Genomic DNA, 15,961 nt, shown 5'->3' on the forward strand with positions numbered 1-15,961 from the left:
GACCTGAATTCAAATCCAGTTTCTGCCACTTACTAGCTATGTGACTTTTCCTTGACCCGTAATTTCCTCATTTGTAAAATGGGGATGATAATATCCACCTTAAAAATGGGAGAACTCGGCATGCAATGGATGCTCAATAAATGGGAGCTATAATTATTAGTGTAATAATATGTTCTCTTTTATGATAAATGGGCTTTAAGACACTGTCAGTGTAGAGCACACATTAAATAATACTTGGGTGCATCAATTTGTTAGACGTTAGCCATGACAAAAAAAAAAAAGAAAAAGAAAACAGGCATTTATTAAAATATACTGCACATTAGTGATAATCTTATATTTTATTTTCCGATCATCTCTTTTAGAGAGGCTGTGACCTTGGAGTATGTTGCTTAGCACCTCAGTGTGTTTACCGATGTGATGATGTTGCTCTTTCCAGCTTTCCCTCTAAGGATGATTGCCATTACCCAAGTTCGATCAGAATGTAAAGTAGAAAGATAAGTACTGCAGGGCTTTTTTGCATGCGTTTTCCTTGAAAATACATACTTTTTATTTTTTATATTCCAAACAGGGTGAATTTAAGGTGTCGGAGAGGTATCTCACCATGGATGACCTGATAACAGCCCTGGAGCAGAATCGAGTGAGAGAAATGTTCGGCTCTGGCACGGCCTGCGTCGTTTGCCCAGTTTCTGATATACTGTACAAGAGTGAGGTGAGACAGTGTTTCTTCATTGCTTGTCATTTCTAAGCATGGGGCAGTTTGTCCTGATGACCCTGTGTTAATAAATTATTTATTCTCATTTTCCAGTGATTTTGTGTAAGCTTCAACATCGTGGGAGGTCACTTCTGTCTTTGGACAAGTATCATATCTGCCTTTTGTCAATTTAGGAATTGAAGATGTGTCAATAGACTTCCATCATTTCTTTCTACTAGTTCAATAAAGACGTTTCTATAAGTAGTTAGATCTCAATTTCTGGTTCCCAAAAGTATTTCCAAAATATTAGAGTAGGAATGCTAAATAGCAATGGGAAATCCCTATATTTACTATCATCATCATCATCATCATCATCATCATCAAGACCACTCTTTATTTTTTTTTTTTTAATCTGGCAAATCTGGTACATTCACTAAAATGTGCGGAAGGAATTTAAACATTTAGTTGAAAGAAATTTTCTACTCCCAGTCAACTAGCCTGATTTTATATGTACTGTACTTCCATTTTTTGGTCAGATTTTTTTTCTTTCCACTTTATAACAAAGCTACAATATTTGTGATTAACATCATTAGCTAACTTTATAATTTAAAGTCATGTGGGTGTTATTTATAAAACGTGAATTGGCTTAAATTACTCATTAAATAAAAATTCTATTGTTTTAATATTCAACATTATAATTATTTTTCCTCAGCTGGTTGGGTTGGTTTTTTTTTTCCTGCTTATAATGATGGCTGCTTCATTGCTTGAGATTTTTGATCTTGCTTTTAGAGAATAGCTCCTGACATATTTTCATCTGCAAACTATTTCAAGAGAAAATAATTATTCTATTATCATTCAGTACTTGTGCTGATTATAAAGCTACTGTTTCATATTTTATTATGGTAGTATCTAGGTAATGTATTATTGGTCCACTTTTTAACGAACTAAGGTTGTCATTAGGTCAGATATTTTTAAGTTCAATTACTATTTTACCTCTAGAAATAATAAGTTTATAAAGTTTAACACATTTTTAATGGTCTTGTTTTAGAGGGCATTCAGAGCCAAAAGGTACATCTAATTATCCTATTATCCTAAAGGGCATAATAAGAAAGATAAGAACATGGACTGTCTACTAAAATCATACTATCAAAGGCCTGCAAGCCAGCAAGGCATAAATGAGCATGACTGAAATATAAATTAGGGTCACGATATTTCTCTCAGCCCCGAACTTAACCATGCTATCCAACATTGTGGAGGTTGTGGCCCTTGGAGCTTTAACTTGGAACAGACATAGGTCTAGAAGCCCCTTGTGAAGGGATATAAACTTGCTTTAATTTATGTCCCTGAAATGACTTACTTTAATTTGTGACAAAATATTTTGAGTTCTTATTTTCTGCTGAGAGGGTTAAATGCGGAGGCCAATCGTTTATCCTTGTAGATTCTAGGAATGCTGGAAGAGGTAGTATTCTTTTAGGTTTAGCTGCTATTTTAGGGACCCCTAGCTTTTCATTGGTTCCTCAAATCATCCCGAAGAATGGCATATAAACCAGTTGTGCCCTAAATCAATTGATAGGCTATGAACAGCTTATCACTGGCTAGTTAGTTTTTATTCAAATTTGGAATAGAAAAGAGGCTTTGGCATAAGGAACTAACATATATAATCAGGTTATCATAGCGCATTCCTTATTTCAGTGGAATTGCTGAGTGTCTTACTTGTCACTGTATACTTAAACATCCTTAAATTATATTGTGTCTGGTTTGCTTTCATAGAATATACACATTCCAACTATGGAGAATGGGCCTAAGCTTGCAAGCCGGATCTTGGACAAATTGACTAATATTCAGGTAAGGGCTTCTTTCTGTTAAAAATGTTATCTTATTTCAATTAGCACTTAAAACCAAATCATATTTCAATAGAGAGAAGGGAGTAAATACTGCATTTGGGGTCGACAAATTAAATTTAAGGAACATGTTCCTGATACTATATATGGGTATAAGTAAAGCAGAAACGAGGGAGAAGATACATGTTTAAAAAAAAAGAAAAAGAAAAGAGAAAGAAAGTATTGTCAGGGACTCCAAATTACTTAACATTTAAAAACTTTGTAAATTTTGATAATATTTAAAAATCTCATTAAAAAGTAGAACATACTCAAAAACTTGAAAGTAGAAGAAAGCACGGAAGAAAACTAGTATTACCTGTAATTTCAACACCAAGAGATATAACCACTGTTAATTTTCTACATCTCAACTTTTAATATTTTGTAAGCATTTATATATTTTTAGATAAATGTATTTTCTAATACAATGGGATTGTACTAATTTGTTACCTGCTTTTTTCACTTAGTAAATTATTTGCTTTTTTATATCTATAAATATTTTTAATTCCATCTGAAAAAGTTTAATCAAATTTTATTATATCAGTGTACCATAATTTTTAAAGAAATCTTGTTATCGAAGTGTTAAAATGGTATTTTTGAATATTTAACAACTTTTATGCAAAACTAATAATATTAATGAAAGGAAAGAATGATTGGTGTTTTGAGCTATCTTCCACTCTTCAACAAACGTTTTCTACAGGAATTTTTCTGTTAGATGAAGGAATATAGAATATTCCTTTATTCAATATTCCTAAATTAATATTGAAGACATAGACTCTACAGAGTTGTTTTCTACTTTTGTAAATAGAAACAATTAGAAGTAATTTGAAAAATTTAACAGAACTTTCTGCATGGATATTTCAGGTATTTATATATTTTTTAAAGTTATCTGAGTAAATCTAATGAAGATAATGTTATTAGTGTTGTTGCTCAAATAAAAAACATAAATAGAACAAAAATATATAATTGGCTAGATTATGAAAGGCTTTATCCAAAACAGAAGTCGAGAGATTTTTAAGAGAGGAGGAAGTGTGGTTATAGTGATAAGAAAGGAATACCATTTGGAAATTTTTCTGGAACACATTATATAGAAGAGAATTTTTTTTTTCTTTCTTTCTTTTTTTTTTTTTTTTGACCAACAATCTATAGTAATGTCTCGCAAGGTAGTTAAGCATCTTTCTAGGCAGGCATATCAAATACCAAGCAATTCTGGGTCAATTACAAGAGACTGTCCTATAATTTGTAAGCATTTCAAAAAGCTTTTGGAGGATTTCTTTGAGCCCGTTAATACACAAAATGAGATCTCAGGGTTACTTCTTGGAGATTACATGAAATAAAAAAATTTTGAACTGATTCAATTTGCTTGTGAAGGATTAAAAGAAAAGGAAAAGTAGTCAACTGGGCTGAAGGGAAAATCAAATTCTATTAAATTTGAATGGAAAGAAAGATCTAAGTAGATGTGTTCAACAAACATAACCATGAAGCTTTGGCTAAGGAAGGCAAAAGCAGAAAGGTACATTATCACCATCGGGATGATGACAGAATAATGCTTCAGAACCCTAAAGTTTGAGTGAAAGAGAAGCCCAAAGACATAATTTTGGGACACATGAGAAGCCATGGCAAAAGTTATCAGAAAGAACATTTTTCAAAGTAAGATGATGGAAGCCAAGAATGTAGGTGACAAAATTGAATGTTTTTTATTTATTCATTCAACAAAATTATGTATTGGGCACAGTGTGCCAGAGGCTGTTCCAGATACTGGTGATACTGTAGTTTAAAAAGGGACAAAATATTAGAGTAGTCAAATCACACCGATTTAGAAGGTCAAAATAAATATGCAATTTAAATATGAGTCCATGTAAAAAGTTTTAAAAATAAAATAAATATACATAGAGAGAATAGAGAATGAGAAGAAACATTTTCTTATGTGTATATGTTCTCTATATAACCTAGTGCCTGTGGCTAGGAAGAAGTTAATAATTTCTCTTTTTACTTTAGATAGTAACATATAATGCATAATGTACATAACACTAAAAATTAATGATATGTTCAGAGCTCCATACTGAACAAAGAAACAAAGAGATAGAGTTACAGAACAGGAGATAATACAATGATTCTGAATTCAGCCACAAACCAGAAGCACCAGCTCTGCTCCAAATTGTTAGGTAACAAAGGACTGTTCGTGCAGAATTTAAGACCACATCTTTCCTCTTCAATGATTTTATGCTTGTGGGCATGGAACCCAAAGTTTCAGAATTATTCTCTTACAAGATGGCAAATTGGTGCTGTCAGCCAAGCTACTAGGTTATCTGTTTCTTTCCAAGAAAAATAATTTAAGCAATTATTGAGGAAAAAGCATAGAATTGCATCACGGTTCACATTTGATCTCTTTGATATTAGATGGAAATACGGATGTTTCCTACAAAGTGCTCAGGTAAAATGAAGAAGAGGGGGAGCAACAACAATCACAAAACCCTTATGACTCTTGCCAGTATTGACCTCGGGGGGAAATTCCTTTTTAACCGCAGTTTGGACTTTGATTTAACCTGTGTACTTCTGTACATGAGTAAGAATCTCTGAGGTTAAGTGTGCATCCCATTTGGATAATTACTCGTATAGTTCCCTGGGTCTCAGATTGCCCTACAAAAACCTCTTAGGAGGGGAACATTTCAAATAACAGTTTCTTTTTTGCCCTTTCCTTTTTCTCTTTAAGCAACAAAGAAAAACATTTCTGTGTTCTGTGTTCATACTTAACCAAACTTAAACTTGGAAATCATTTTCCATGTTGCCCACGTTTCTTTTCTCTCCCATTACTCTTTGCCATTCCAGTTACATCATATTGACCTTTGCTCCCACCATTTGGGGTCTTCTCTGTTCTTCACTATATCCTGCTCTCTGCTGCTTTTTTCCTTCTACAGTTTGTCCATTTCATAAGGTATTGGTTGTCCTTCAACGCATATGTCCTTTAGGTACCTTTTAAATCTCTCTTGAGCAACATTCCTTTGCAAACCCAATACAAACATACATTCAGCCACTTAAATGCTACTTATTTTTCTGGCTTCCCTATTGCCTGGGATTATCTCACGTGGTCGTTAAATCATATTCTAGACACACACCTGTCTTTATTCTATGGTTTTTTTGAATGTGAGAGTTGTTCAATGTTCAAAGAACCTGATTCAGAACTTTTCAAAGTGACATACGTCAAGACTGCTGTCAGGATTAGCTAAAAGCTGGAACCCGAGTCTTAAAGATCAGGGGTAGCACGTTTGAGTAACTAGCAGTGCTACCATTGAGGTTTCAGGAGGTGAGAAGTAGCGATTGCAAAGACCGAGAGGTAGACATCTTAATAGTTTAGGAAAAGGAAAGCCTGAATAGGATAGGAGCAGTAGTTATCTAAGATGTTAGAGCCCCACCCTTTCCCCTGCTGACTTCTTAAACTATCTTTCTCTTTGTGTGCTCTATGTGCACAGTTGCAGATTGCCTTGATGACTCAGTCCCTCCACCAGCTTTCCAGCCTCCCTTTGTTCCCTAAGACACACTTCTCTACATGTTATGAGATTTTACAGAGCTGTGCATGGCCATCGAGTAGGATTTAGAATAAGAATGAAAAATTATTACCTGGTGGGCAGCACTTAATATATTTTTATTGGCATTGTAGAAAGTAAGTACATGACACATAGATTGTCCTTTTATGTTGCTCAGAATTTTCTGTTGAATGTAAAAGACATTTTAGCAAGGGTTATGAAAAAATGTTTGCCATACGTACGTTGAATGTGAAATAATGAACTTATCATTAATCATGTTTTGGTGTAGTGTTCTAACTGGAATTTGTGAAAAGATGGAAATTCTGCACATTATAGTTTTCCACATAGGTTCAAAGTACCATCTCACAGGCTCAGTGTGATTTGCCATGTTGCTTTAACCCCATCTTTGATTTCAATGAACAAAATCAAGTAAGTGTGACTTATAGCAAGCAGGCCTGCCAGTGTTGAAGGTGTGGGTCTGCTGCTGTGGTTTTGTAATGACCAACAATGGTGTCATGAACACCGAGCCCATGCAGACATGTGTTTGTTCTCTTTTCTCTCCTTCTCTGGACACCTGCTCTTGAGGAAAGAATATAATTTCTGTCTCTCCTAAAACCTGTCATTTCCACTTTGAATTATTTTGCCTTGAAAAATGAAATTGAATGACTTATTATCCAAATGAAAAGTTGGACTGCTAATGGCCCAGGTCTAGATATATGGATTACTTGTATTATCATATCTCTTGGATACATCTCAGAATGCTATGATTTTACATAAAAGTGTAAATTTCAGGATGAGAGGAGTAAAACATATTATATTATCATGTAGGTTTGCAATGTAATATGGCCTATGACTGTCATTTTAACCAAAATTGATTTTTTACTATGTATAAAACTAAAACGACTAATTGAAAGCAAATTTATTTTAACCAATGAAATTCAGTATGAAATTATAGTGGTCATGAATCACAATTTTGTAGAGCTGCTAAAATGTCAATATGCTGACATTCAAGTATTATTAATGGCAAAAATGTCTAATGTGTTAATGGAAACACAAATAAGAGAAATAGCACACATCTTTTGCTCTTACCTTAAGTCGTGTTGACACCATGTATAAATCAGACAGACTTTGGGAATGTTTTATCCAGCATTCATCACGAATCAACAGAGTCGATAGTGGGAGGTCTCACTCCTTAGGCGACTCTTTCTGATGTGGATTAAGCAGGTCACTTACAGTCATGGGGCGTCCTTCATTCTCCTCTTCATGTAAACCAGAAGGTTGTAGGTAGACCCATTTGTGGCTCCTGGTTATTTTCACCAGTTTTCCAGAGTCTACTCACTGAGGTCTTTAAAGCTCTTTAAGGAGAATACAGCATGTGGACAATGTGACTTAGGAGAAATGGCATCCAACAGAGGCAAGAGAGCTGGGCTTGTGATTATGAATGTCCTAGAGCCTTAGTGTCCCTGCATGTAAAATGAGAAGCTTGGCGTAAAAGTTCATTGCTCGATTTTTCAGCAGCAAAACTTTCTCCAAGATAAATTTTTCCTGGAATCCCAATAGGCAAAACCAATAACAGTGGAATTGTTCTGAAGTAAAGAAGTATAACCCAGATCCCCACTTAATTTGGCTCATCCCAATGTGAGGATCATTTTAAATGATCATTAAGGTTCTTAACAATTCAGAAATTCAGATGTTTTGTATTAATTTCATCAGAAGTTACATTAGGACTAAAGAGCCAATTCATGGGAAAAGGGGACATCCTCTGGTTTAGGCAAATGCATAGTGACAGAATTAATGGCATGCTCCTCTGCGTAGGGAAGGTCTGCTCCAAGTTCGCCTCCACAACGTATGACTGAACATGTAGAGCAGAGTCTAGACGGTGGTCTGGAGCATGGAATTTGGCGTGGGAGGCCATGGCTAGAGTCTGGCCTCTACCCTTTACTAACTACAACCTTAAGCAAGTTATTTAATCTCCCCAAGACATCAGTTGCCTCATCCATAAAGTGGGATTGATAATGGCACCTATTCTCCAGAGATACTGTAAGGATAAACGAGGCAGTACGTGTGTAAAGCTCTTGGCATAGTGGTGCTGGCATGCAGTACTTGCTCGTGGGGCGAAAGCTCATTTAAACACAGATATTTGCTGAATCAGTGAATGAATGAATGAATGAATGTAGAACTGGCTTTCTGTTTTTGACATCTGGGATATCTTTGTTTTATTTAATTTAGTTTTAAGTATTAAAATTTAGGTTTGCTAAAGCAATTTATCTGCTGACGCAAATCTAATTGTGATTATGATGCAATTCCATCATTTTTGAAGGAATAAGGAAATTTGGGATAATAACGTAACACAAACAACTTTCATTTAGAAAACAAAGTCACCATTAAGATCTACCAGGCTTGTCAATTCAATATTTTTGTCCAGAAACATAAAATTCTCTCAGGAGTGATGATTTTCAAGCAGTGATTCTCAAACTAGCGCCTGTCAGAATCACCTGACATGGTTGCTGAAGCACAGATGGCTGGGACTCACCTGCAGAGTTTCTGATTTAGGAAATTTGAGGTAGGGCTTGAGAAATTGCATTTCTAACATCTTGCCAGCATCTTGCTAATGCTGCTGGTCTGAGGAATGCACTTTAAGCATCACTTAAAATGAAGATGACAGTAGTTAAACTCAGTTATGCTATTTGGAGACCAGAAACTAAATACAGAATAGTAATGAAAGCATATATATGGGACCTACATTAACTATAAATTTGAGTTCAATAATTATAAAATTTGTGATTCATTCTGGGTATTTGGTTTTTCTCTCAAATCTTATTTTTAATGTGAACATGCTTTTAATATTCAAAACAGAAATGAATCTTTTATATAACCGTTTTTATTATTAAGTTTATTTATAATCTACAGTACTGTTAGCTTGTATACTGAAATATGTTCTTGTTCTTTTTGTAGTATGGAAGAGAAGAGAGTGATTGGACAATCATCATATCCTGAATGGAAAATACAGGATACTATCTGTGTGCTATTGGGATAGACTGTTGCATTTGAATTATGATAGATTCTTTGTCTACCTGTTTTTAGTTGTGCATAATGTGCATAATGTAGTTTGTATTATCAATGTTACCAGGGCGATTGTTTCCTCGTGCCAGAGAAAATAAATTGCAATTTTCAAATGGTGTTTTGTAAATGTTGTAGTCGAAGCTTATCTTCCCTTCCCTTAGAAAGATGATAATGTAAGCCATACAGCATAGAATTTTCCTCAATAATATTAGTACCTCTTCTAGTACTACACTCAGATACAGAAATGTTTGTTTATTCTTTATCATAAATTATATTCTCCTCAACCAAATGAGTTTGTGTGTTTAAAAGCTGATCTGAGTAAAATTCATAGATAACATTTCTTGTGACACATATTCATCCTCAGAAGGTTTTTTTTAAATCAAGACTTTGAAAAACTGAATTTCCTCATGTCACATTTCTTTACAGGCCCCTTAAGTGCCTCTTAAGGTAAATCTCTCCCTACTTCTTGATGTCACAATCAGTTCTAAGATCTCCTTGTGCATCAGTAAGATCCATGCACATTTCCGGCATTGCCCTTTCCACATTGTATTGTGATTGGCTGCTTGTTAGGCTCCACTAAACACTGAGGGTCTTATGCCTTAGAGATCTTTGCATCCCCAATGCCTGGCACATAATAGGTACTCAGTAGATATTGAATAAATGAATATTTACCTTCTATAGAAGTGAACCTTCTTTGTTTCTATATTATGAAACCTCTTTATTAGAATTTGTGATTGATTCTGACATTATGTATGTTTACCTCATATTGTCTTTATTTTCCATGGTCTAAGACATTAGAGATATTCAGAGGCATAGTTTCTTGGAGGAATTATTTCATATGTAAAGACTGTCTTGGAACTGAAGTTATACCTCTAGAAAATGACAAATGTTATATGTTAAGTGTTAAATACAAAATAAATCATTATATTTAGTTTTTTAGTAGAAAGCAGAGAGATATACTGTGGCTTTTATACTCTTGGTTTTATACGGGCTCTTTTCTCCTGAATGGGGATTGGATGAGCACAAGGTTAGGGTGCAGGGGGAGCAATTATAGATGGTATTTTCCTCATTTAGGAGCTCTGTGTTAAAATTGTATCCTGGTTTATCTAGGGGAAAGTCAAATTTTGATAGAAAACATTTACCCTTGGAAGGTCAACCCTCAGATGTTATATTTTGGTTTCCTTCTGTACTAATAACTTTCATCTTGGTGATCATATTTCATTCTCTTTTCAAAGCAAGGAAAAAAACATTCTAAAAATTTGATGCATTGGAAAAATTTCCTTAAGGCATTTAGCAGCACATAGCAAATGGGGCTTTGATTCTTTTTCAACACTTTTGGCCATAGGGTCTTTTTAGATGGGAATGGTAAAAATGAAAATTAGGGAAGTATAAGATGAAAAGGAATGGTAGAAGTATCTTTTAGGGGGCTTTTAATTGTTGATCTGAAGTCTTGGGAGAGTCTGTTCTTTCAGGCCTCGGGTGCTTTACCTGTCCTATACACTCCTTCACCAAGTAGTGTTCTAAGGGTATGTATTTGCTTTAGCTAAATCCTGTGACCTTGCTTTTAATATAGTATTCTAGAAAAAACTTCCAAGTGATTTTAACCTATTAAGCAGCACATGAATGAGACTTACATTCCTATGAGAAATGGGAGTCATTTGTTTGCCATAAATGCATTTTATACTTTGCATTGCTAAATTTATTATGGTAAGACGACATGTCCATTACATACAAAAGTTAGAGAACAATGTTTTGACATTAAGTCTGTACGATTTCTTTTACCAAAACTTAAGAGCATTTTAAGCCCTTCTACCAGATTTGGTGAAGATTAAGGATATAGATTAAAAAAAAAAAAAACTGAGAGGATGTAATCTGCCATTCTCGTTTAAGTAATAAGACAGGAAATTGACCTTAACACTAACTCGTTAAATAGATTTAAAAGAAACATCTGTACATCTTTTTTCCTTGTGCACTATTTGTTTAATTGCAGTAGATTAATACAGCAAGAGTGGCCCATTATAACTAGGTAATTATCCATTCTTCAAGACTTAGTTATTGTAACACTAATTGATCATTTAAGGCGTAAGATAGTCTAGCATTAGAAACATGTGAGGCTAATCTGCTCAAAAAGATCAACAAATTAATATTGTTGCTGATATTTGCATAATTGGCTGCAATTATTTAATGTTTAATTGGGTTGATCAAATGAGATTCAGCAATTCACATGTGCATGAATATAAACAACTGGTGGCACTTAAAATGATAATGATTAACTTATTTTGCATTTTTTTTCTTCCTCATTTTTTAGTTCTTTCATTTCAGACCAAGTTTGTCAGCTTTTACCAAAACATATCAATAGAAACCAAGATTTTAAAATTAAATATAGACAAAACATGAGCATTTCCTAAAGATATTTGCTATTAGAAATGTTCTCTGTTACTGTCATTTATTAAGGATTCAACTCATGATACACCAAAGGAAGACTCGACCTCAGGGATGTGGATTGGACCGTGCTGTCTAGTACTATGCAGCTGGCAGGAAGGAATGAACAATACCCGTTTTAACTTTTGCTTTCAAAAGTACAAAGGGAAAGTGAAATGGAAAGAAATGACTGAGAAACTTTGTTAGCACTTGTTTTTCCTGCTTGGTAAGCACCCTTTATTTTTTTTTCAAAAGATTTCTCTAAGAATAATAACAATTAAAAAAAAAAGATCAGAGGCAGCGGCAAGAAAGTGCGGTGTAATGACAATCATTTGACATGCAATGTCAGCACACTTGAAGATGTGAGAAACCTACATCATATACTCTGGGTTAAAATTCTTCACCATACCAGTTTTGTTGCTTGATAGAATTGTACCTAAACAAATGATCTTGCTTTCCTCAGATTAGACCAATTTTGGGTACTTGAAGACAATTGATGGGTATATCTTAGTAAAAAGGATTGTAGGAGCTCTTTATTGAAGTTGTAGTTTGAACTCTGCTTGAGGGGGTTTGTACTGTGAAATAGGCTGCCGAATAAGCTTACTTATTTTCTCTATTCCCACTCAGCACTGAATCACCATGTTCTTTTTCCTTAAAAAGTTTTTAAAAATTATATGTTTAGTTACTCTTATGATTGAGAAAATGTGTTTTAAGCAGAAAATTATAGCATTTGTTCATTTTAAATAAACGATATTTAAAATATTAGAGCAGTAAATATTTGTTGGATTCATTAAAGTAAACGGCTTCCGGGTTTGAGAAACATTGTAAGGATTCCTTATTTCATGTCTTGATTCTAAACATGATCAAGGAATTCTTTCTTGTAATGTGGATTCTTTAATGTGAATTTGCAAAATCCTATTACAAATAGTAATGCTGTCAGGTAATTTTACTGGACACTATAATACCTGTCACTTTGTTTTGCTACAAGTAGAATTTGTCCAGCTACTTCTTTTCCAGATTTCTCCCCTGAAAAGGAGGTGAAGGGTACGAGCTTTTTGATAATATTACCTATTAATTGACAACAATCATGGTGATTATAGTTATAGTTAACTTGAGCAGTTAATTTGATAAGTGTTAATACCTTGAGTACCTACAAGTGTGCATCTAATATATCTTGCAATAGGGATTAAGAAGTTAGTTTTAAAAAATAGTTTATATATAGTATCTTCATGTTGTTTAGACTATAGTATTTGAACAAATTTTTAGGTGTAAAAGCAATATTTAATGCAGTTAGGTAATGAGATGAAGGCAGGCCAGAGAATAGTTCTTATCAAGAAATCACAATGAATATTTTCATCTCATTTTTAAAGGGTATTTGTTCTTTTTTTCATTCCTTTTCTCCAGTCAAAACTACTCTGTATAATTAGTTTTCAGGGGTCATTCAGCCACTGCTGTGTTATAAATGACCTCCTTTGGTTTACTACTCACTGCCCACCTCTAGTACATTTGTTCACTGCATTCTTTTGAAGCAATTTTGAGTTGTCATGGTCCATCTAACAAAAGAACACCTCAAATGACAGCATCTTTGTTGATCTTAATTAGATAATAATAAAATGTTCCCAGAATAAGTTTTTTGGAAAATGTCTATTATGAATCAAACTATTTAGAGGATCAGCTCCAAAATGATGGATCCAGCTACTCAGAAAATAACAGGTGGGAGACTAACTTTAATATAATGATTATTTACAGTTCGAAGTTTTAAAAGAAAGGTCATTTAAACTATAGCAAAGAGATTCATTTTTATTAGCGCTTTAAAGCCCTTTTAAAAATACAAAGGTAGAAGATAATGATTTATTTTTCATCTTCAGCATCCATACCATAATAAAAGACTTGTCAGATATTTTGGGGGGAAGTTGGTCATGAAACATCAACAAGACATAATAGCGTTTGTGGGTAAATAATTCCTTGGGATCAGATATATGTAAACATATTTGTTTTAATGAATGACAAAGGCATACAATTTAGTCTTAGAAAATGAAGTGGTCTCTAAAATCTGCTGGGTACAAGTATTGAAGTTTTATTTAAGTAATCTTATTCTGTCTGCAAGTGTATTTTTCACACAATAGTAGATCCAGTTAGTAGGACTTAAAACTTGAGTTGCATAATGTTCAACTTACAGACTCTACTTGTGATGGTAAGAAGTGACTGTAAGTTGTGTTATGGGAAAGAATTAAAATGTAGTTTCATTGGCAGAATTATCTGCATAGCCATTATCACTAGGTATGTCATTATCTAGTTACTGAAATATGGAGAAAAAATTAGTTAGAGATGTCATAGGAAGGACAACTAAAGGTAGAGAAAAAAGGGAAAAGGGGGGGGGGAGTGGAGGGGAATCAAACTTAACTCTGCATTGTCCAAAGAAGCTTTTATTCTTATTCTGCCAGCCATAGGCATTTTCAGTTTGAAACACAGGTGCCAAATACAAATGGTGTCAATTAGGAAGTGGCCAGTTCATGAGATATTAGAATTAGGCCATGATGATAAGGTAATAATTTGAGAGTTGCGTTACGTGGAAACCACTTTAGATAGCTACCTATTTGAATAACACTTCATTTTATAATTGCACTGTCTACGAGATCTCTTGTGTCATTTCTTCAATCATTTTATTTTAAGATTTGCGAAGCTTCTTGAGGCTGTATAAAAGACTAAGTGACAAGGAATAGATTGTGACTGGAGTAGATTGTGAGAGGTTTTTTTTCCTCTTTAAGAATAGTATTACCACTATCTTCTTTCCTTGGTATAGGTTAGCTGAGCTGGAATTAGTTGAATATCATTATTTAGTTTTTAAAATGCGCAGTAACATGCAGTTTCCTCAAGCTAATTTCATGTAGTCATTAAAGTCGTTCTCAGAGTTAGGAAAGTAATTCAGATATCTGCCTCAATTTCTACTTCATTGATAAGTTTTTGAAGAATGCAGTAATTCTCTCAAGGGTACGGCTGTGGGTAGATTTTGAATCATTTTAAAAATAAGCTAACTACTCTGCATCTATTATTTCTTGCACTGTTAATTTATGAAAATGAATAATCCTATAATGCACCCAACTAGCTAAAATGGAGCCTAACCTACTATCCTGAAGAATTAGTGCTTACTACATTGGGTGGCTGAGAGAAAATAAGTAGTTTGAGGAAGTAGTTTTTAAATCAGAGTTTATAGATAGAGAAGAACATCAGCCTAACTATGAAATTTTTAGAATGTGTTCTTGCATCTAAGTCTGAATGTAATGAAAAAAACCACGGCCATTGCTCGTCTCAAATTTCTCTAGGTGGGTTGTGATTCTTAAAATTGTTTTTAAGAAAAGTCAAATAGAAGGAAATAAACATTTTGTAAATAAGGCTTGGCTTTCATGAAATATTGTTTAAAGGTTATGTTAAAAGGATTTAGGCTCACTAAAATTATGATGATGGAAATGTGGAAAAAATCGTGGGTAAAGGAAACTACCTCATTCTTCGAAGGTTTTGTAGAAGCACAATTAGACATTACAAAATGGCTTTGTTAAATATGAACCATCTGGTGTGAAAGAACTCTGTAATGTCTAAAGGATCTAGAATAATTGTAAATTGCTGGCAATAGACACATTCTTTATTGTTTGCAGGTTTCTCATCAAATCTTTAATTATGCACTGTTTTGTCATCAATAAAAAAAGGAATCCTTTTTGTGTAGTCCCTTGATACTGGTATTGTTGGATGCATGAAATAATAATCCTTACTTATCGTTTTAGTGCTATTCCAAGGTTTTTGGTCATGGACTGTGAAGGTAGTGTGATATTTTTAAACCAAAATGACATTGAGAGTGAAAAGAATTGAGCACACCAGAAACACCTGAAACCATACAATTGGGCAGAATCTAAATGTGCCTCTTATATTCAAACTTTTGGATAAGAAATACCATGGGCATTTGAGATCATCCTTTTTCCTAGTATGAATCTGTCTTTAGTAAAATTTAGCTTTGTCTTTGGAATTTTTGCACAGAATAGGGGAATAGATTACTTCTCCTCATTCACTGATAATTAAGCTATTTTATTACTGATAGAACAACACACCCATATGTGCCTAACCAGCTTTAGAATAAAAGACACTATAAAGCGAAAGGCATTTGATCTAAATCTAGAGAACACCAATGATACGTCCTTTTAATCACACCAGGCCTTCTATAAATTGCACTCACAAGCATATATTTTAGAATAAAGCCAAATGCAGTATATCTGAAGGCCACATATAATATTCATTTTCTTATGATTTGTTCCAATGATAATTGCGACAAAACCTGAGGTTGTAAACTGAATGTAAAAGTGTCAAAGTTATTGTAAATTGGATGTAAAAATGTC

The 15,961-nt window shown here is 33.9% G+C and overlaps 1 protein-coding gene across 6 annotated transcripts in view; it reads left to right on the forward strand.

Moving 5' to 3' along the window:
• BCAT1 (branched chain amino acid transaminase 1) overlaps positions 1–15,288 on the forward strand; it is a 73,898-nt gene extending 58,610 nt beyond the window's left edge. For 4 of the 6 annotated variants that reach the window (XM_016119289.2, XM_016119286.2, XM_016119291.2 and 1 more), the window contains exons 9-11: positions 569–709; positions 2,462–2,536; positions 4,969–8,783. In XM_016119289.2, coding sequence (XP_015974775.2) covers positions 569–709; positions 2,462–2,536; positions 4,969–5,148 — 396 coding nt within the window. In that variant the 3' untranslated portion in view covers positions 5,149–8,783. Of the gene's footprint in view, positions 1–568; positions 710–2,461; positions 2,537–4,968; positions 8,784–9,047 lie in introns of those variants that run through there. The other 2 variants (XM_016119288.2, XM_016119292.2) reach the window with 2 other exon arrangements.
• The last annotated feature ends 673 nt before the right edge of the window (positions 15,289–15,961 follow it).

The sequence above is a fragment of the Rousettus aegyptiacus genome, unplaced genomic scaffold (genome assembly GCF_014176215.1).
Source record: "Rousettus aegyptiacus isolate mRouAeg1 unplaced genomic scaffold, mRouAeg1.p scaffold_m13_p_2, whole genome shotgun sequence".
In the NCBI taxonomy this organism is placed as follows: domain Eukaryota; kingdom Metazoa; phylum Chordata; class Mammalia; order Chiroptera; family Pteropodidae; genus Rousettus; species Rousettus aegyptiacus.